Here is an 18374-nt window from a genome sequence, read left to right as displayed (position 1 = left end):
TGGTTCAAACAATTTCTCTAACGGGTCCGTGTAGTTATATATATACATATACATATATATATATATATATATATATATATATATATAATTTTGGGATTGGTTCAAACAATTTCTCTAACGGGTCCGTGTAGTTATATATATATATATATTTATTTATTTATTTATTTATTTATTTATTTTCTGAAGATATAATATTTTAAGCAAAAAAAAAAAAGAAAGAAAACAGAAAACAGGATTTCTGCATTAATTTTGGGCCAAAACGGACTCGAACCGCTGTCATGAGACAAATGTGAGGGGGAGAATTCTCCGTTACGGACTCCGTAATAAAAGTAAACATTTTTCTTGTGACTTGTGAACAAACTTCTTGTCAAATGACTAATCTACCCCTAAGCCGTTACCACAAGCAAACTGACAAAATTCCCATAAATATATATATTTCAATTGTTTTTGTCTGAAAGGGTGAAATGGTAATTAAGGGATGGATGGAGTGAGAAAGAAGAAACTTGTATTGAAATCAGAATATAAAATAAAAAATGTAATTAAAAAACAAATAAGTCAAAACTCTTTCCATTTATTTATCATTTTTCTATAAATTAAATGGTCTTTTGAAAATTTAAATTTAAATTTTTTATTTTATAATTTGAATACAATTTTGTTTTTTTTTTATTAATCAAACAATTTAATACTTATTTTTTATGGAAGAATTTATATATACCCGGTCCGTCACTGAGGACGCTTCTCCATACTACAATTCAAACGCCGAGAATGCTCGATTCTCAAGCTGGATTCTTCTCGATTCGCTCGCCGTTACTAAGAGAATCCTTGTAAGTGGTTCTCTTAGGTTGAATTAATATTGCAAGACTGTCATCAGTAGGGTAAAACTAGTAAGATGTAGTTCGAGAACGAATTAAGCGGAAGTTGGAGGGCATGTGACTCTCGAGTAGAAACGACGTCTAAATGAAAACAATAATTAAAAAATTACGAGCCGTAAATTATTTTATTAATGGGGTAAATAAAATGAATAATGCTTTATTGGGTAAAAAATGAACGTTTTGAAAAATTAATATAAAATAAGAGATAAATACTTAGGAAATTTAACTTTATTTAAATACAGATAAAAACAAAAAAATTCAGATGGAAGGCAATGCATGAACAGATTCCAAGTAACTTACCTTATACATATACTTTATTAATATTTAATTATTTTAAATAAATAATTTTTTTATAGTATAATTTTAATTTTAATTTTATATTTTCCACTTGCTGTAATAAAAATGGTAATAAGTCATATTCTCATACATGTAATTAAATATTTTTATTTTCGATATAATTTCTATTTAATCTTTATAATTAATTTTAATTAATTTCTAAACCATTATTAAAATACTCTAAGTGGACCACTTAAAAATATATTTTTTTAGTTACAGAAGTGTTCTATTTATATCCGACGTCATTTGAAACTCCTCTAGAAAAGTCTCGATTTAGTATCTTACTATATTCATTATTAAGACTAAAATGGGAAGGAAAAGACTGAACCAAAACCTCTCGAGAATATCCTAATTAGGTCATTTGAAGTATTCAGTGAAGAAAATGAGCCACGGTCAATATTTTTTGACAAACCGAAGAGGATGGTTGGGATATGGGTTGGGTTAAGTAAGTTCAGGTTTCAAACTTGGGCGGAGACTTTACGAACCAAATGCTCTCGAGAAGATCCTAATCGGGTCACTTAAAGTATTCAGTGAAGAAAATGAGACACGGTCAATATTTTTCGACAAACCGAAGAAGACGGTTGGGATGTGGGTTGGATTAAGTAAGTTCAAGTTTCAAACTCGGACGGAGACTTCACAAACCAAACGCTCTCGAGAAGATCCTAAACATGTCATTTAAAGTATTAGGTGAAAAAAATGAGTTACGGTCATTATTTTTTGACATACCTAAGAGGATGGTCGGGATGTAGGTTGGATTAAGTAAATTTAGGTTTTAAACTCGGGGGAGACTTCATGAACCAAACCCACTCGAGAAGATCCTAATCAGGTCATTTAAAGTATTCGGTGAAAAAAATGAGTTACAGTCAATATTTTTCGACAAACCTAAGAGGATGGCCGGAATGTAGGTTGGATTAAGTAAGTTCAGGTTTCAAATTCGGGCGGAGACTTCACGAACCAAACTCTCTTGAGAAGATCCTAATCAGGTCATTTAAAGTATTCGGTGAAATAAATGAGCTACGGTCAATATTTTTCGACAAACCGAAGAGGACGGTTGGGATGTGGGTTGGATTAAGTAAGTTCAGGTTTCAAACTCGGGCAGAGACTTCACGAACCAAGCCCTCTCGAGAAGATCCTAATCAGGTCATTTAAAGTATTAGGTGAAAAAAACGAGCTACAGTAAGTATTTTTCCTGATGTAGGTTGGATTAAGTAAGTTCGGGTTTCAAACTTGGGCGGTCGTTTAAAAGGAGAAGCTTTAAATTCGATATTTGAGGGATCGAACCCGGGCTCAAGATGTCAAAGTTGCACCGAAAGAGACTAAAAAGGGAAGGGAATTTTAACCCATGGAATTGAAAGGGATAAAATAAAAGGAATTTGAAAGCTAGAGAGAGAAAGGCTGAGCTGAGCTGAGTTTCGGGCGATTCGAACCGCGGCTTTAAATTCACCACCTCCAATACAAATCCCCATTTGTCAGTCCCACTCTCACTTTCTTCGCCATTTTAAGTCTTCTTCTCCGCACGCCTTTACACCTCCATTCCGCCATGGACGCCCATTCCTCTTCCTTTTCAAGCTTTTCCGCCTACCTACGAGCCCTCTCTCTGATCCCTTCCCGTATTTCACGCCGGGCCTTCTCTGTCTCCACTTCCTTCGATGAAATGACCAGTACACGGTACACTTCCGGTGTCCACATGCAGAGGACTCTCCGCTGGTTCGACCTCGTCGGGTTTGGCCTTGGCGGGATGATCGGTGCTGGTGTCTTCGTCACTACGGGTCCGGCTACTCAGGAAGCCGGTCCCGCCATTGTTCTCTCTTACGCCATTGCTGGCCTCTGTGCGCTCTTATCGGCGTTCTGCTACACCGAGTTTGCTGTTGATATGCCTGTTGCCGGTGGTGCTTTCAGTTACCTCCGCGTCACATTCGGTGTGTTTTTTTTTTCTTTATTCTCTCTCTCAGTTTCCCAATGCATACAGTCAATTTGTTGGTTTCCGTGATTCTTCTAACTCGGCGGATATTTTTGTTTTTTGTGCGCAGGGGAATTCGCTGCGTTTTTGACCGGTGCGAATCTGATAATGGACTATGTGATGTCCAACGCCGCCGTCGCGAGGAGTTTCACTCAATACCTAGGCGCCGCAATCGGTATCTCCTCCGCCAAATGGAAACTCCTCATCCCTGGACTCCCCAAGGGATTCGATCAAATCGATTTGGTCGCCGTCGCCGTTGTTCTAATCATCACAATCATCATCTGCTACAGGTCTGTAAGAAATCGAGAATCATGAATCGTGATTGAATTCGTTCTGAAATTAAATAGGGCTAGTTTTGTTTGTGGATGTTCTGTTTTTCAGTACAAAACAGAGCTCGGTGTTGAACATGACGCTGACGGCAATACACATTCTATTCATAGCTTTCGTGATTGTATTCGGATTCTGTAAAGGCGATTGGAAGAACTTCTCAGAACCAGGCGATCCGAAGGACGAATCCGGATTCTTCCCTCACGGAGCGGCTGGCGTTTTTAAGGGCGCATCTCTGGTTTACCTCAGCTACATCGGCTACGACGCCGTATCGACGATGGCGGAGGAGGTTCGGAATCCGGCGAAGGATATCCCAATCGGCGTCTCCGGCTCCGTCGTGCTCGTCACCGTCCTCTACTGCCTAATGGCGGCTTCAATGATCAAGCTCCTTCCCTACGATATGGTACAGTAAAACACACACACACAAATTCGTACGGCCTGATTTACAGTCAAAAGGAAACCGGTGTTGAATACATTGAATGAAATTTGTTTGTGTATGTGGTGGCTACAGATTCAGGCGGAGGCGCCGTTCGCGGCGGCGTTTGCGAGGTGGAAGTGGGTGTCGAACGTGATCGGCGGTGGAGCAAGCTTCGGCATATTGACGTCCCTGTTGGTGGCTATGATGGGACAGGCTCGATACATGTGCGTCATCGGACGGTCCAGAGTGGTCCCCGCCTGGTTCGCCGAGGTCCATCCCAAAACCTCCACTCCTCTCAACGCCTCCGCCTTTCTTGGTAATTTATTTTATTCCCTTATTCATTTATTTTTTCTTAACAATAAATGGGATAGAATTCTAACCCAACTTAGTTAAACACTTAACCCATTAAACGAGAGTATATGACTAAACCAATCGAACCATGCTCTAATCAACGAGCTTATTAATTATCAGTATATGTCATTAATTTCAATTGTTACATGCTGAACTACTGTTGAGCTAAGCTCGTAACAAATTTGGAGCTAACAATTTTATATATATGTTAATGTAAATTAATGTTTTAAGTTGAACAACTGTTGTTGAGGTGTTGCTTTGTTCGTATGTGTTCTTAATTCATCCGTTACATAGCTTTTTATTTAATGTAAAGAAATACTCTTAATAAGAGTTTGGGAAATGGATGTTGAAGGGGGCCTTGAGAATCTGCTGTTCCAAATGGGAGTGTTTGGATAGGGGGAAAAGAAATCTTTTGGGGCCATGGTTTTGGTGGAAGGAGAAGAAGACCCTTTTTCTGGCTCCCCCTTTATTTCCTCCTTGAAAAAAGTTTATTTGATTTATTATGATAATAATTTGAAAAGAAAAAGAGTGGGTCCCCTCTAGTTATAGCATGACATCATTGGCAAAACCCCAAGATAGAGAGAGGAAGTAGTAGTATTAGTTTGTGATTCATAATGGTTTAGGGAATAAGATATTGTTAAGACGGTGGAGAGAGCTTAAGCTTTTATGGGATAGGAACACTTTTGTCTTGGCTTCACTCTCATTTTCTGTGTTTTCAAGAGAAAAGCAAAGGAATTTATATATAACACTTGGGGGTCCTGTTGTTTCAACCCCATAGAAAATGAAAGAAAGAGATTTCTTCAACTGTTTTTCTTGCACTTTTCTTGTGTTTGGTTCCAAAAGGAAGAAAAAAGAAGAACTGTGTGGGTCCCTATCCTCACTTTCTTGCCTACATCTCTTAACTAGTGTTTAGCTTTCTTAATCCTTTCCACTTTTAACCATGGTTAACTTCCCGGGCATGTCCCTGCATTGCGTTGTGTTGAGTTGCGTCGAGTGCGTGTTGTTTAACTAGTGTTTAGCTTTCTTAATCCCTTCCACTTTTAACCATGGTTAACTTCCCGGGGATGTCCCTATGTCGTGTTGTGTTGTGCTGTGTTGAGTTGGGTCGAATGCGTCAATATGTGAGATCCTATATCAATTGGAGAGAGGAACGAGTGCTAGCTAGGATGCTGGACCTCGAAGTGGGAGAGAGATTGTGAGATCCCACATCGATTGGAGAGGGGAACGAAACATTGTTTATAAGGGTGTAGAAACCTCTCCCTAGCATATGTGTTTTAAAAACCTTGAGGGAAAGCCTAAAAATGACAATATCTGCCCGCAGTGGACTTAGGCCGTTGTATAGTTTGTTTCCGTTTGATTTATGTTGTGCTTATCACAGGACGAGCGTTTCACATGTCTTGTTCTTGTGTTTTGTTTGTGTTCATCATATAGCTTGATCAACTGATGTAAATGGTAAGAGATGGTTGGTGTAGATTGGCCCAACTCAACTACCAGATAAATCTCTTAGGTTTGAGTCAGTTTTGAAAATGACCTATAAGCAATACCATATTTTGAAAGAATCATATCCTTCTATTAGTTTCTGAGATCACTTTATCTCTTTGCAATTATTGGGACTCTGCACAAATTGTTGTTTGTTTTGTGATGTTTTACATAAACTTTGTTGGTTTGATTCAGGGGTCTTCACAGCTGCAATCGCCCTTTTCGCTGACCTCGACGTTCTACTCAACTTCGTATGCATTGGTACACTCTTCGTCTTCTACATGGTTGCCAACGCTGTCATTTACCGACGTTACGTCGTGATAGGAAGCACAAATCCACGACCAACACTATCCTTCCTCTGCTCATTCTCACTCACTGCCATCATATTCACTCTCATATGGCACTTCGTAACACCAGGGAAGGCCAAAACCGCCTTACTCACCGTCACTGCTATCGTCGCCATCGCTATCTCACTAATCTTCCATTGTGTCACACCTCAAGCATGGAAGCCCCAACACTGGGGCGTTCCCTTAATGCCATGGATACCCTGTGCATCAATCTTCCTAAACATATTCTTGCTGGGGTCCCTCGATGGTACATCCTACATACGATTCGTGTTCTTTTCAATCCTCACCATGCTTATATACGTGCTATACAGCGTCCATTCAAGCTCCGATGCAGAAGAAGACGGCTCCCTACGTGTAAAGAACGGGGAGATTCCGGAATTAGAAAACAGCTTGAAGGTATAGAAAATGTAGATGGATTTAAGTTTATGTGGGCAGTGTTTCTTTTTGTTTACACAAATTGTATGAAAGGTAAAAAGGAAACGAATGAGGAAGTTTTGCAAAAGTGGAAATCAAAGCTGTAAATATAAAGGTTGGATTGTTTGTGGAGTCCCATTCGATGAATTGAGTATGAAAAAAGAAGCAGAAACCAAGCAAAGTGGGTGGGGGGAGGGAGTTTGTTTATACAATTGAGTATCCATCCACAGGCTTCACGTTGGTTGGGGACTTTTCACAAACACTAAGAAGGGTATGCCTATTTTTATGTAAAGGGAAGAAAGTGGACCCATTTCTTCTATTCTAATCTTTTCTTTCTCTTTTTGTTTAAATTATCATTTTTTTAGCAAATATAGCTTCAAATTTCATACTCTTTTTGATTTGGCCTATGATTTGGTCTAACATTATAAAAATGATCGTGTGTGAATATCGTTGAATTGTATTTGATTATATTGGATTTGAGGTAGGTGGAACGTAACTGTCCACCAAGCTCGACGTTAGCAGGGTTTTCCCTTCTGGGTTTCCTTTCAAGATTTTGAAACGCGTATGCTAAGGAGAGTTTTTCACACCCTTATAAAAATATTTCGTTCTCTTCTCCAACAGGATCTTACAATCCACCTCCTTTGGGCCAACGTCCTCGCTGGTACACCGCTCGGTGTCCACCCTCCTTTGAGACCTAGTGTCATCGTTGGCACATCACCCAGTAGTGTTCTGGCTCTAATACCATTTGTAACAGCTCAGACCCAGTGTCATCGCGGGTGATGGCACATCACCCAGTATTGTCTAGCTCTAATACCATTTGTAATAGTTCAAATATCATTTGTAACAGCCCGTAGTGTCGGGCTCTAATACCATTTGTAATAGCTCAAACCCACCGCTACCAGATACTGTTATCTTTAGACTTTTCCTTCGCTCTAATACCATTTGTAATAGTTCAAATATCATTTGTAACAGCCCGTAGTGTCGGGCTCTAATACCATTTGTAATAGCTCAAACCCACCGCTACCAGATACTGTTATCTTTAGACTTTTCCTTCTGGGTTTCCCAGACTTTTCCTTCTGGGTTTCCCCTCAATACCAAACAGCTCAAATATCATTTGTAACAGCCAATTGTGTCTGACTCTAATACCATTGTATCAGCTCAAACTCACCGCTACCATGTCCTCTTTAGACTTTTCCTTCTGGGTTTCCCCTCAAGGTTTTAAAACGCATCTAACAAAGAAATTTCCACACCCTTATAAGAAATGCTTCGTTCCACTCTTCAACCAATATAGTATCTCACATCTTCACTCTTAGAAGCGTCAAGGTCATGTCATAAGAGATGCACGAGAATCCTCTTATTTCGTTAAAAACAGTTAAGTCGTGTACAACCTAGTCCGAACACCTACCGATATTTCTAATAACAACATATACGATTCGAAACAAGGACGACTAAGGTCAAATTAAAAAACCCGACACTAATACCCCAAAAAAAAAAAAAAAAAAAAAAACACAAAAACACAAAAGAAAACAAAGCATAATGGGACCATGATGTTGGTATCTTGTTTGGTTCCATATCCCATTTTAATCCTTTTTGTCTCTTGTCCTATTCAATATAATTTGCCTCCATTCCATTTCTTTCTTTTGTGCATCTAATCAAACCTTTCCCTTTCCCTTACCCACTCAAATATTTCCCTTTATTATTCTCACCTCCTCTCTTATCCCTTCCCAACCATAATTGCTCAAAATACCCTCAAAATCTTTCAATTTTAGCTTATAATCCACAAAATTCTTATTATATTCCCCGATCTCGACCTCGACCTCGATCTCGAGCTCAGTTCTAAGATTCCATGTCTGTTCTACATCTTTTAAAATAATATTAGAACTCCGTGTCCTATTTCCTTCAAAGACGGATTCGAATAACGAGAAAAAAACATATATTATAATCGAATACCCAGTTGTTCGGGTTTTTATATTACGATTCTTTAGTATAAAGTTTCGATATTTTTTTTCCCGCTTTATTCCATTATAAGAATTTCTCGGATTTTGTTCTAATTGAATCTTTTTTGACTTTATAATAAATAACTTTAGGTTTTGAAATTAATTTGAAGAAATTAATACTAATTTGAGGCTAATTAAATTCCAAACAACATCAAGTGGACTTCCACTCATGCCACGCCACCATTGGATTCCAAGTTATAGAATTAAATAAATAATAATTATCACTCAAATTATTTACATCATATCATGTCTTTTAATCATGAACGCTCGGGTAAGTTTCAGTTTTGTCCCTCGACATTGAAAATTTTAACTTTTACCCTTAATTTTTAAAAAAATTGTTAAAATAAGGTGGAAATTGACACGATGGCTAACGTGATATACAAATTATTTAGTGTACGGAACTTCGAGTAAATTGATGAGTAAAAATTTATTTATTAATGATTTTTTTTGGAGTAAATTTCAAAATTTAACAGTAAAAAAAACTTTAATACCACCGCTTAAAAAATACTATTGGTAATTATTTACAACATTATTCACGTAAATTGACACGGTAAGAATATTATTTTTGGGTAATTGAAAGTTTAAACGTATTTTTTTAAATAAAGTTTAAAATTTATGAGCATTTAAAGACAAAGTCGAGCTTGGGATATATTTTTTTTATCTGAGTTAAAAAAATATAATAAATTAAAAAGTATATACAAATTATTTACGGTATCCTACTTCGAGTAAATTGATGAGTAAAAATTTATTTATTAATAATTTTTTTGGAGTAAATTTCAAAATTTAACCGTAAAAAAAAAAACTTTAATATCACCCCTTAAAAAATACTATTGGGTAATTATTTACAACATCATTCATGTAAATTATATGGTCGGTTTTCATTTAATATTATTTTTGGGTAATTGAAAGTTTAAACGTATCTTTTCAAATAAATTTTAAAATTCATGAGTAGTTTAGAGGCAAAGTGGGATATTTTTTTTTTATCTAAGTTAAAAAAATATAATAAATTAAAAATGGTAGAAAATTTTAACAGTATATACAAATTATTTACTACTTGTTCCAGAGTAAAAATTTATTTATTAATGATTTTTTTGGAGTAAATTTCAAAATTTAACCGTAAAAAAAAAACTTTAATACCACCCCTTAAAAAATACTATTGAGTAATTATTTACTGACATCATTCACGTAAATTGATACCGTCAGTCTTCATTCAATATTATTGGTAATTAAAGTTTAAACGGATTTTTTTAAATAAAATTTAAAATTTACGAGCAATTTAGAGGCACAGTCGAGCTCGGGATATTTTTTTTTTATCTGAGTTAAAAAAACATAATAAATTAAAAAGGGTAGAAAATTTTAACCACAATAGGTTAATATTTTTTAAAAAATTATTTAATTGTCTTTTTCATTAAGTGCTAATGACACCAAAATCTCCAATAAGGTTTTATCAAATCCATTTAAAGAAATGAAAATTAGTAACGTGTAAAAGACTAATTAGTCCTTTTTTTCCTTTTAATTTAGTCTTTTCTAAGTACCTTTTACCGTCATTTTGTCTCTTGATTAAGAGATAAATAAGATTAAATTTGTGATTAATATTATTATTATTATTTTTTTGCATAAAAATAAAATATTTAAAAAAGTAAAGTAAAAAAGAGATACCATTTCTATTGCTTTCACTTTGTTTTTAGTGATTTAGGGAAGAAAAGGCTACCAATAACCTTTCCTTTTAGCACGCCTTTTCCCGCTTTTATTAGCTTCACCTATCGTATGATGTTACATTATCGTTATCCAATGAATTGACATTCCGAATTTTATAATTATTAATATAATATTTTTCAACCGTTAATGTACCTTAAATTAGGTTTAATTTCTCGAATCTTGTCGCTATTATTTTATTATGTAAAAGTTATGATTTTGACGTTAAAAAGGGAATACAAGGAAATTCGAAATAACTGAGTTATTGGTTTTTTTATACCAGAGAAATCTAGGTTTGATTAACTCAAGTTAGGTCGGGTTGAGACATTTTTTAAATTTTTTCAACCTAACCCATGATCCAAATTTGGTTCAACCCATACTCATGAACAGTCTCATTTACTTGAACTTAATGGTTCGAGTTAGGTTGCATGGTTCAGGTTTTTTAGAACACCGAGGCTTTTAAACACTATAGGTGGCCCGACCCTTTTCTCGATGGATCAAAGTGGGATGTCAACGTCAAAAAAAAAAAAAAAAAAAAAAAGCCAATCAATCTTTTTTTTTTTTTTTTTTCTACTTTTTCTCAATTCTCAAACCCCATATGACTTTGATTTCTTAATTAAAAAAAATAAAAATAAAATAAAAAAAGTACAATGCTAGAAAGTGAAGAAATTATTTAAAAGAAGATGAGGATACCAAAATGATGAGAGGAAGAGGAAAGAAGAAGGATTTGGATATTTCTTATTTTGGGTATTTTTTAATAAAATAATTAATTAAATAATTAATTAATTAAATTTTATTGGTGATTTGATCCTTTCACAAAATCAAACCCCAACTTGTGCAAAGCATATATCTAAAGGCATTGTGTGGAAGTGGGGAATGAGATATATATATATATATATATATATATATATATATATATATATATATATATATATATATATATATTATTACGAATGTGAAGCTCGAGACTCCAAGATTTAGCTGATATTAAGATATTGCTCGGGTTTGGCTGATATAAAAATGAGAGTGAATTTTTGTCTGTCTCATGTTTTAATCTCGATAGTTATAAAATTTTCTATTTATTTATTTTTAAATATATATATATTAGAAAGGGTTAAATATTTTAATAAATTTAATAATATTTTATAAAGAAAAAATATAATATAATGTTCGAGATTTATTCGAGAATATGCTTTTAATAATTTAAAATTAATTTTTCAGAATCTCAAATTTACTGTTGAACATATTTTTTAAAAAAACATGTTTAAGAGCACAAACCTATTAATAGATATTGTCTGCTTTGACAGTTAGTATTGTGGTTAGCATCACGATTTTAAAATGCCTCTTCAACTGACATGAGATCTCAGGATCCACTATTCTTGAGAATTAGCGTCCTTGCTGACACACCACAGGATGTCTAGCTCGGATATCATTTTTCTATTTGTGCATGTCATTCTTGCGCAAAAGCCATGCTAATCTTTTCTGTATCGTTCTAGTTCATGATTTTGTTTGATACCATTTTTTGGTTCGGAATCAAAACTTGTAAACCTACCAAAATCTTGAAGTTCTATATCATTGACCGAAAGAAGGTAACAACTTGTAGTGTCGAAGTATTGATTCCAATGCTCATTTGAGTTCCAGATTTGATTCGATAAGCAAAATATTTGCCTTTTTTCATTATTAATTTGGTGTCAACAAATGTACGTATATAGGATCGAACATTTAATCTTAGGGTGGATAATGCTATAGCGAATCTTCTTATCAAGATTTTGATGTTGAATTTGACGAAGATTTAAATAAAACGAAAATTTGAAGTGGGGTTCTAAATGATCCATTAATCAGCCGGAAGAGAAAGTACCGATCCGATCCAATCCAAAACCCTAAAATCAAACGGTCGATTCTTGGAATAGTCCGCATCTTTTTTTAAAATTCAAAGTAGAAAGTATTATAATCTCTTTCGATGTTCTTCGGTACAATTTGATGGGATTTCTCCATGTTTGCCATTTTGCGACAAATTCAGGAAAGATCTTTCAGTTTCTTAGTCTTCGTGTTTGCATTAATCGTTTTTTTGCATCATCTTCATGCATTATTGAATGTGAAAAAGGAACTACAGAGGATTTCTGTCGTACCCATGTGTCTTATGTGCTGGAGCTACTGAAATTATGTGCAAAAAGACGGCTGTTCTTGCAAGGTAAGGCTTGCCATGCCCGAATTCTGCTAATGGGGTTACAAGCAGAGACTATAACGTCGAATATTCTCATCAACATGTACTCAAAATGTGGTTCAGTTGATGTTGCACGCCAAGTGTTCGATGAAATGCCCAGCCGAAGTTTGGTGTCGTGGAGCACCATGATTGGGTCGCTGACTCAAAATGGTGAGGAAAATGAGGCTCTTGGTCTTTTACTACAGATGCAAAGAGAAGGAACCCTTTTTAGTGAATTCACCATTTCGAGTGTCCTTTGCGCCTGTGCAGCTAAATGTGCTCTTTCTGAATGCCAGCTGCTTCATGCCTTTGCTGTTAAGGCTGCAATGAATCTGAATGTTTTTGTTGCTACTGCGTTGCTTGATGTTTATGCAAAATGTGGTTTGATGAACGATGCGGCTAATGTTTTTGAGTCCATGTCTGAGAGGAGTGTTGTCACATGGAGTTCAATGGCGGCAGGGTACGTGCAAAATGCGATGTACGAGGAAGCTTTGGCGTTGTTTCGTAAAGCATGGGAAACTGGGTTGAAACATGACCAGTTTTTAATGTCATCTGTGATTTGTGCTTGTGCTGGATTGGCAGCCATGATTGAAGGGAACCAGGTGAATGCTTTGCTATCTAAATCTGGTTTTTGTTCAAATATCTTTGTTGCTTCATCTCTTATTGATATGTATGCAAAATGCGGTGGCATTGAAGAAGCTTATAAAGTATTTCGAGATGTCGAAGATAGAAATGTTGTTTTGTGGAATGCTATGATATCTGGCTTGTCTCGACACGCTCGATCACTCGAGGTGATGATTTTATTTGAGAAAATGCAGCAAATTGGCTTGAATCCAAATGATGTTACTTTTGTTTCTGTGTTGTCTGCTTGTGGTCATATGGGTTTGGTTGAAAAGGGACAGAAATATTTTGATCTGATGATAAAAGAGTATCATTTGGCACCAAATGTCTACCATTATTCTTGTATGGTAGACGCTCTTAGTCGAGCAGGGCGGACTTCTGATGCTTACGATTTGATCTGTAAAATGCCCTTTAGAGCCTCTGCTTCTATGTGGGGTTCCCTTTTGGCTTCTTGTAGGACTCATGGGAATCTTGAACTTGCTGAGGTTGCTGCTAAGAATCTGTTCGACATCGAACCACACAATGCAGGGAACTATTTGTTGCTGTCGAACATGTATGCAGCGAACGGTAAGTGGGACGAAGTTGCCAAGGCGAGGAAGCTCCTTAAAGAAAGTGATGTGAAGAAAGAGAGGGGAAAGAGTTGGATTGAGATTAAGAACGAGGTTCACTCGTTTATGGTCGGAGAGCGGAATCATCCTAAGATAGCTGAAATTTACTCGAAATTGAATGAGTTAATAGAAGAGTTACAGAAGCTTGGTTACCAGGTGGAGACTCAGCATGATCTTCATCAAGTAGAAGAGAGTAGAAAACAAGAACTTTTGAGGCACCACAGCGAGAAGCTTGCTTTTACTATGGGATTATTGTTTTTACCTCCCAATGCACCTCTTAGGATCATGAAAAACCTTAGAATCTGTGGAGACTGCCACTCTTTTATGAAGCTTGTCTCGAAACTTGTTCGTCGGGATGTCGTAGTTAGGGACACCAACCGATTCCACCATTTTACGAATGGCCATTGTTCTTGTGGGGATTTTTGGTGATTAGTATATAGTATCAGGACCATGGCATGAGCTTGTTAAGATGTTAGTTTTCGGAGTCGAGTTCTTAGAGCACCGAACACTATGCTTCCGAGTTCCAACCGTGCGACCAAAATTTCTTCTTATCATTCAACACTAATCTTTGAACTACTGCAGGATTGTTGATCAGCTGGGCAGGTGGGGATAGCTCCAAAAAGAACTTTTCCAGGTAAGTTAATCAAATTTTGTAGTTGATTAGTTAGTTCCGAAGATATCGTGATCTAAAGTACGTCATGTTACGTCACGCCTCAAAGGTTGGGCAGGCGCGGAATTTATTATTTTGAGGGAGATGTTTTTAGTGATGCTTTCTTGTCATGATGTTGCTGATTCATAAGTTATGCAATTGATGTGTTGCTAGATTCTACTACTGTGTGATCCTACATTGGTTGAGGAGGAGAATGAAACATTCTTTATAAGGGTGTGGATACCTCTCCCTAGTAGACGCGTTTTAAAAACCTTGAAAGGAAGCCCAAAAAGAATAATATCTGCTAACGGTGGGCTTGGACTGTTACAAATAGTATTAGAGCTAGACACCGAGCGATGTGCCAGCGAGGAGGCTGAGTCCCTTCGGGGGTGGACACGAGACAATGCGCAAGCAAGGACACTGAGCTCCAAGTGCATTTTCCATAACTCACCTGCTTCTTTGTTTACTTTTGAGGAGTGGACCTATGTGGCCAAGTCAGGGAATGATTTTGATACACCTTGTTACGGATATCAAACCTTTACATATAACTACGATGATACGATATTGTCTACTTTACATATAACTACGATGATACGATATTGTCTACTCTTGTCCTAAGGTTTCTTGACTCAAAAAGGTATCATACTAGTTAAGCTACTGCCTCTCGCTTGTACACACTATCTTCTCTTCTCTGACATTTAGCCTAGAAATTGATGCATCCTTTTGCTATCTCCCACGACCCTATCACTAGAAAGTTGGAAGGAGACCTTCACATTTGTTTCGGAGGGTGGGGATATCCTGACTGTACTATCATTATGCCTTTGCAATCTTACTTGATTTAACTCTATTTGTGACCTTTTCTTTCCCCTTTTTTTGACGATCCTCGGACTGGAGTAAAGAAGCGAGCATTCACGTGCACGTTAACTTTGATAAACATTGGTTTAGTGCAAGATTCGGTGTGTACTTCCCATTTACGTATAGGCACCTGGAATTTTGGTCACAATTCCAACTAGTTTAATCTCTATCTTTTCGGCAAATTTTCTTATAATAATTCTTAAAAAAAAAAAAAAAGATTTATGAGAATTGTTTAAATTTAAATAAAAAATGACACCCTCATTATAATTTAGAGTATAATTTTATGAAATAAAAAGTTTAATACTCAAAAACTTATTCTTAATAAGGTAAAATTTGAAATGCTTAATTTCTTAATTCGATAAATTAAAAAATTATACACCCGTTCGATAAATTAAAAAATTATACACCCGTGTGATATATATATATATATACATATATATATATGTATGTATGTATATCGTAGGTAAAGAAGGAAGAAAAAGATAACCAATCGTTAACCGTTAGATGGAAATCAGAGGTTTATGATTGACGTGGCAGAATCTGAATGGATGAATAGAAAAAACTGTATACAAAAAGCCACATAGAATCATTCCTCAGCTGGCAAGAAACCCTAAAGTAGCCCTTCACTTATATCTCCCTCTTTCGCATTAGGGTTTCTCTCAAGTCGCGGCAGCAGCAGAACTTCGCTCTCTTTCTGGTGCTCGTCCTTACTCTTTCGTCCTCCTTCCAGGTTAGTTCTTCTATCTCAGGTTTCTTATTTATCTTTTCGATCTGTCGTGTTATGCAATGGTTTGTTCCTTTTTAATGTTGAGTTTTTCATTTATCGAGTTTGTTGGATTCATGCCTTCTGTTTTGGAGAATTGAATCGGTAATGGATTGATTCTGCCTTTGCTTTTGTATAGTTATGGAAAATTTGATGAGAAGTTTTTTAATCTGTTTCGTGGTTGATGAGAAAGAGAAGTCTTTGTCGCCTCTTTAAGCTTTTGGGCTGTTTTTGAGGTTATATGTTGTTTGTGATGATCAATGTCTCATAAACTTATAGCTATCTGGTGTTGACTGTTCAATTTTTAAAAATGTAGGTTAGAAGATATATATGTAGCTATATGAACATTCTCTGTTTTAGTTTATCTGTGTGATTCTCTAGTTTTTCTTCCAAGTGTAGGATTGAAGTATATTTGGGTTTTTACTTGAATGACGATGCAGGGTGAATGTTTTGTTGTAATGTATGGAAAAACACCTTTTTTATATACCTAGATTACTGAGATATTTATCTATGAGTTCCTGTAATACTGTTGTATGTCCTGATTGTGAAAGTAATGTGATACAGATTTTCTTTTTGTGTTTCTCAGGTAAAGTTTGGTAGAAGATGGGTCGTGTTCGCACCAAGACTGTGAAGAAATCTTCACGCCAGGTGATTGAGAGGTATTACTCTAAAATGACACTGGATTTCCACACAAACAAGAAGATCTTGGAAGAGGTTGCCATCATCCCCTCGAAAAGGCTACGAAACAAGATTGCTGGTTTCTCAACCCACTTGATGAAGAGAATTCAGAAGGGTCCAGTCAGGGGCATCTCATTGAAGTTACAAGAAGAAGAGCGCGAACGCCGTATGGACTTCGTGCCAGACGAATCAGCCATTAAGATTAACGAAATCAAGGTTGACAAGGAGACACTTGATATGCTTGCTGCTTTTGGCATGTCAGACATTCCTGGACTTGTGGAGGTTGAGCCACAGGCTATGAATCTGCCCCAAGCTTTCGGTAGGGGTGCAGGTGGCCCAAGGAGATACTAAGGTAATTGAGATCACGCAACAGGTTTTGGGAATTAGAAGTTTTTTGTTATTCAATATCATAAGACCATGGACGTTCTTGTTGCTAGTTATTTTCAGATTGGTCCTTATTTTTGGTTCTTGTCTTTTTAGTTTTGATTTTGAATGGATGATAATTTTGTTTCATGTATTGGAGATCTATGAAGTAAAAGTTTTTGCCATTAGTCAGATTTCACCACTGCCATTCTCGCTCATTTAGTGCAGCTTCCTGATGAATTTGCTCTTTTCTGAGGCATTTCTTTTGATCAATCATGTGGGGTGCTGTTTAATCTTCAGTTATGAGGTTTCGAATCCCCCTTCGATTTATTGTATGATCATGCAAAGTTACTACATTGTGGTATTTTGATTTATGATTGAAACTTTAGATTTGGTTTTACGTTCTGTCGTTGAATTTTGGTTCGGGTTAAACTTTCGGGTTGCATCTATTATTAATGGGTCATTATATTTTAAAACACAGAAGGGGGGGACACCCATCTAATATAAGTTATGTGATTCTATTATGTTCTGCTCGACATGACTTTGCACAACACCAACGAAGTGCATCTAGCCAAAGAACGACTAGGATTTCCCGGCTAGAATTGTGCATCAATTGATCTTAAAATTGAAATCAGAGGCAAATAATAATAATAAACATTGAGAAATAAGAATGAAACTTTGGTAAAGAACCCATTGCTGGCTCGGTTGTGCCATTAGAGACTATGGAGAAGTCGGAATAGGAATGCACTCATTTTAGGGTGGGCTTACTACTTGGATGCTTTCAGCAACTATTTGCTCTACACTTAGTTGCCCAACATTTATCATGAGTGCGATAAGTGGTACACCAGAAGTGTATACTTCCCGATCCTCGCAATGCTCTAATGCTCACACTGAATATGGATTGAACTGTCTCACGACGTTTTAAACTCAGCTCATATATCACTTTAATGGGCAAACAACCCAACTCTTGGAACATACTATAGCTCTAGGTGGCAAAGAGTCGACATTGAAGTGCCAAACCTTGCCGTTGATGTGAGCTCTTGAGGAAGATTAGCCTGTTATCCCTAAAGTATTGAGTGACAATCCTTCCATTGGCAATTGTGGCAAGTTAAAGGGTAGGCAATCAATCAGAGTGCTAGTAGGGACACTTGAGATCAAGGAAAGCCTCAATTCCTTTGCTACGAATGTCGTTTTTTTAAATTTCGAGAATTCAATAAACATAATCTTAATTCTCATACAACTCTTTTTTTTTTTTTTTTTTTTTTTTTTTTTTTTTTTTTTACAAAAAAGATGGTCAATCTTCAAAGAAAAAACTGAATTAGTTCGATATAAAACTAAAAACTTAATTGCGTCGGTAAAGTACATTAAAATTGAATATAATAATATTTTTATTCACGTCAAATGCACTAGATTTACAATTCGAACTTCAATTTCATTA

General features: G+C 36.2%; 3 protein-coding genes and 1 pseudogene across 6 annotated transcripts; 3 read left to right on the top strand and 1 right to left on the bottom strand.

Moving 5' to 3' along the window:
• Nucleotides 1-2728: 2728 nt before the first annotated feature.
• Nucleotides 2729-6894, top strand: LOC111808922 (cationic amino acid transporter 6, chloroplastic). Its single transcript, XM_023695169.2, has 5 exons — nucleotides 2729-3127; nucleotides 3239-3458; nucleotides 3550-3898; nucleotides 4007-4229; nucleotides 5939-6894. Exons 1-5 carry the CDS (start codon nucleotides 2749-2751, stop codon nucleotides 6490-6492), a joined length of 1725 nt encoding a protein of 574 aa, XP_023550937.2. The 5' UTR covers nucleotides 2729-2748; the 3' UTR covers nucleotides 6493-6894.
• Nucleotides 6895-11614: 4720 nt separating this feature from the next.
• LOC111809468 (U6 spliceosomal RNA) lies at nucleotides 11615-11736 on the bottom strand (annotated as a pseudogene).
• Nucleotides 11737-11779: 43 nt separating this feature from the next.
• Nucleotides 11780-14455, top strand: LOC111808921 (Pentatricopeptide repeat (PPR) superfamily protein). 4 transcript variants are annotated; one of them, XM_087129619.1, is made up of 3 exons: nucleotides 11780-12387; nucleotides 12484-12570; nucleotides 12670-14455. In XM_087129619.1, exons 1-3 carry the CDS (start codon nucleotides 12177-12179, stop codon nucleotides 14055-14057), a joined length of 1686 nt encoding a protein of 561 aa, XP_086985745.1. In that variant the 5' UTR covers nucleotides 11780-12176; the 3' UTR covers nucleotides 14058-14455. The 4 variants fall into 4 exon arrangements, with proteins under 4 accessions (XP_086985745.1, XP_023550934.2, XP_023550936.2 ...); XM_023695166.2 differs by having other exon boundaries at nucleotides 12484-14455; XM_023695168.2 differs by having other exon boundaries at nucleotides 11780-12570.
• A 1248-nt stretch (nucleotides 14456-15703) lies between these two features.
• Nucleotides 15704-17130, top strand: LOC111808920 (small ribosomal subunit protein eS17x-like). The gene is made up of 2 exons (XM_023695164.2): nucleotides 15704-15862; nucleotides 16482-17130. Exon 2 carries the CDS (start codon nucleotides 16499-16501, stop codon nucleotides 16922-16924), a length of 426 nt encoding a protein of 141 aa, XP_023550932.1. The 5' UTR covers nucleotides 15704-15862; nucleotides 16482-16498; the 3' UTR covers nucleotides 16925-17130.
• The last annotated feature ends 1244 nt before the right edge of the window (nucleotides 17131-18374 follow it).

Source organism: Cucurbita pepo, chromosome 13, assembly GCF_057944985.1.
Source record: "Cucurbita pepo subsp. pepo isolate OVF chromosome 13, ASM5794498v1, whole genome shotgun sequence".
In the NCBI taxonomy this organism is placed as follows: Eukaryota; Viridiplantae; Streptophyta; class Magnoliopsida; order Cucurbitales; family Cucurbitaceae; genus Cucurbita; species Cucurbita pepo.
This window is presented reverse-complemented; position numbering and strand designations above follow the sequence as displayed.

Bases quoted from the DNA above. Each gene is read 5' to 3' on its own strand.
- LOC111808922 (XM_023695169.2), top strand. From the start codon at position 2,749: ATGGACGCCCATTCCTCTTCCTTTTCAAGCTTTTCCGCCTACCTACGA. The intron at 3,128-3,238 runs GTGTGTTTTTTT...TTTTGTGCGCAG, and splicing joins TTACCTCCGCGTCACATTCG to GGGAATTCGCTGCGTTTTTG. The intron at 4,230-5,938 runs GTAATTTATTTT...GGTTTGATTCAG, and splicing joins CAACGCCTCCGCCTTTCTTG to GGGTCTTCACAGCTGCAATC.
- LOC111808921 (XM_087129618.1), top strand. From the start codon at position 12,177: ATGGGATTTCTCCATGTTTGCCATTTTGCGACAAATTCAGGAAAGATC.
- LOC111808920 (XM_023695164.2), top strand. From the start codon at position 16,499: ATGGGTCGTGTTCGCACCAAGACTGTGAAGAAATCTTCACGCCAGGTG.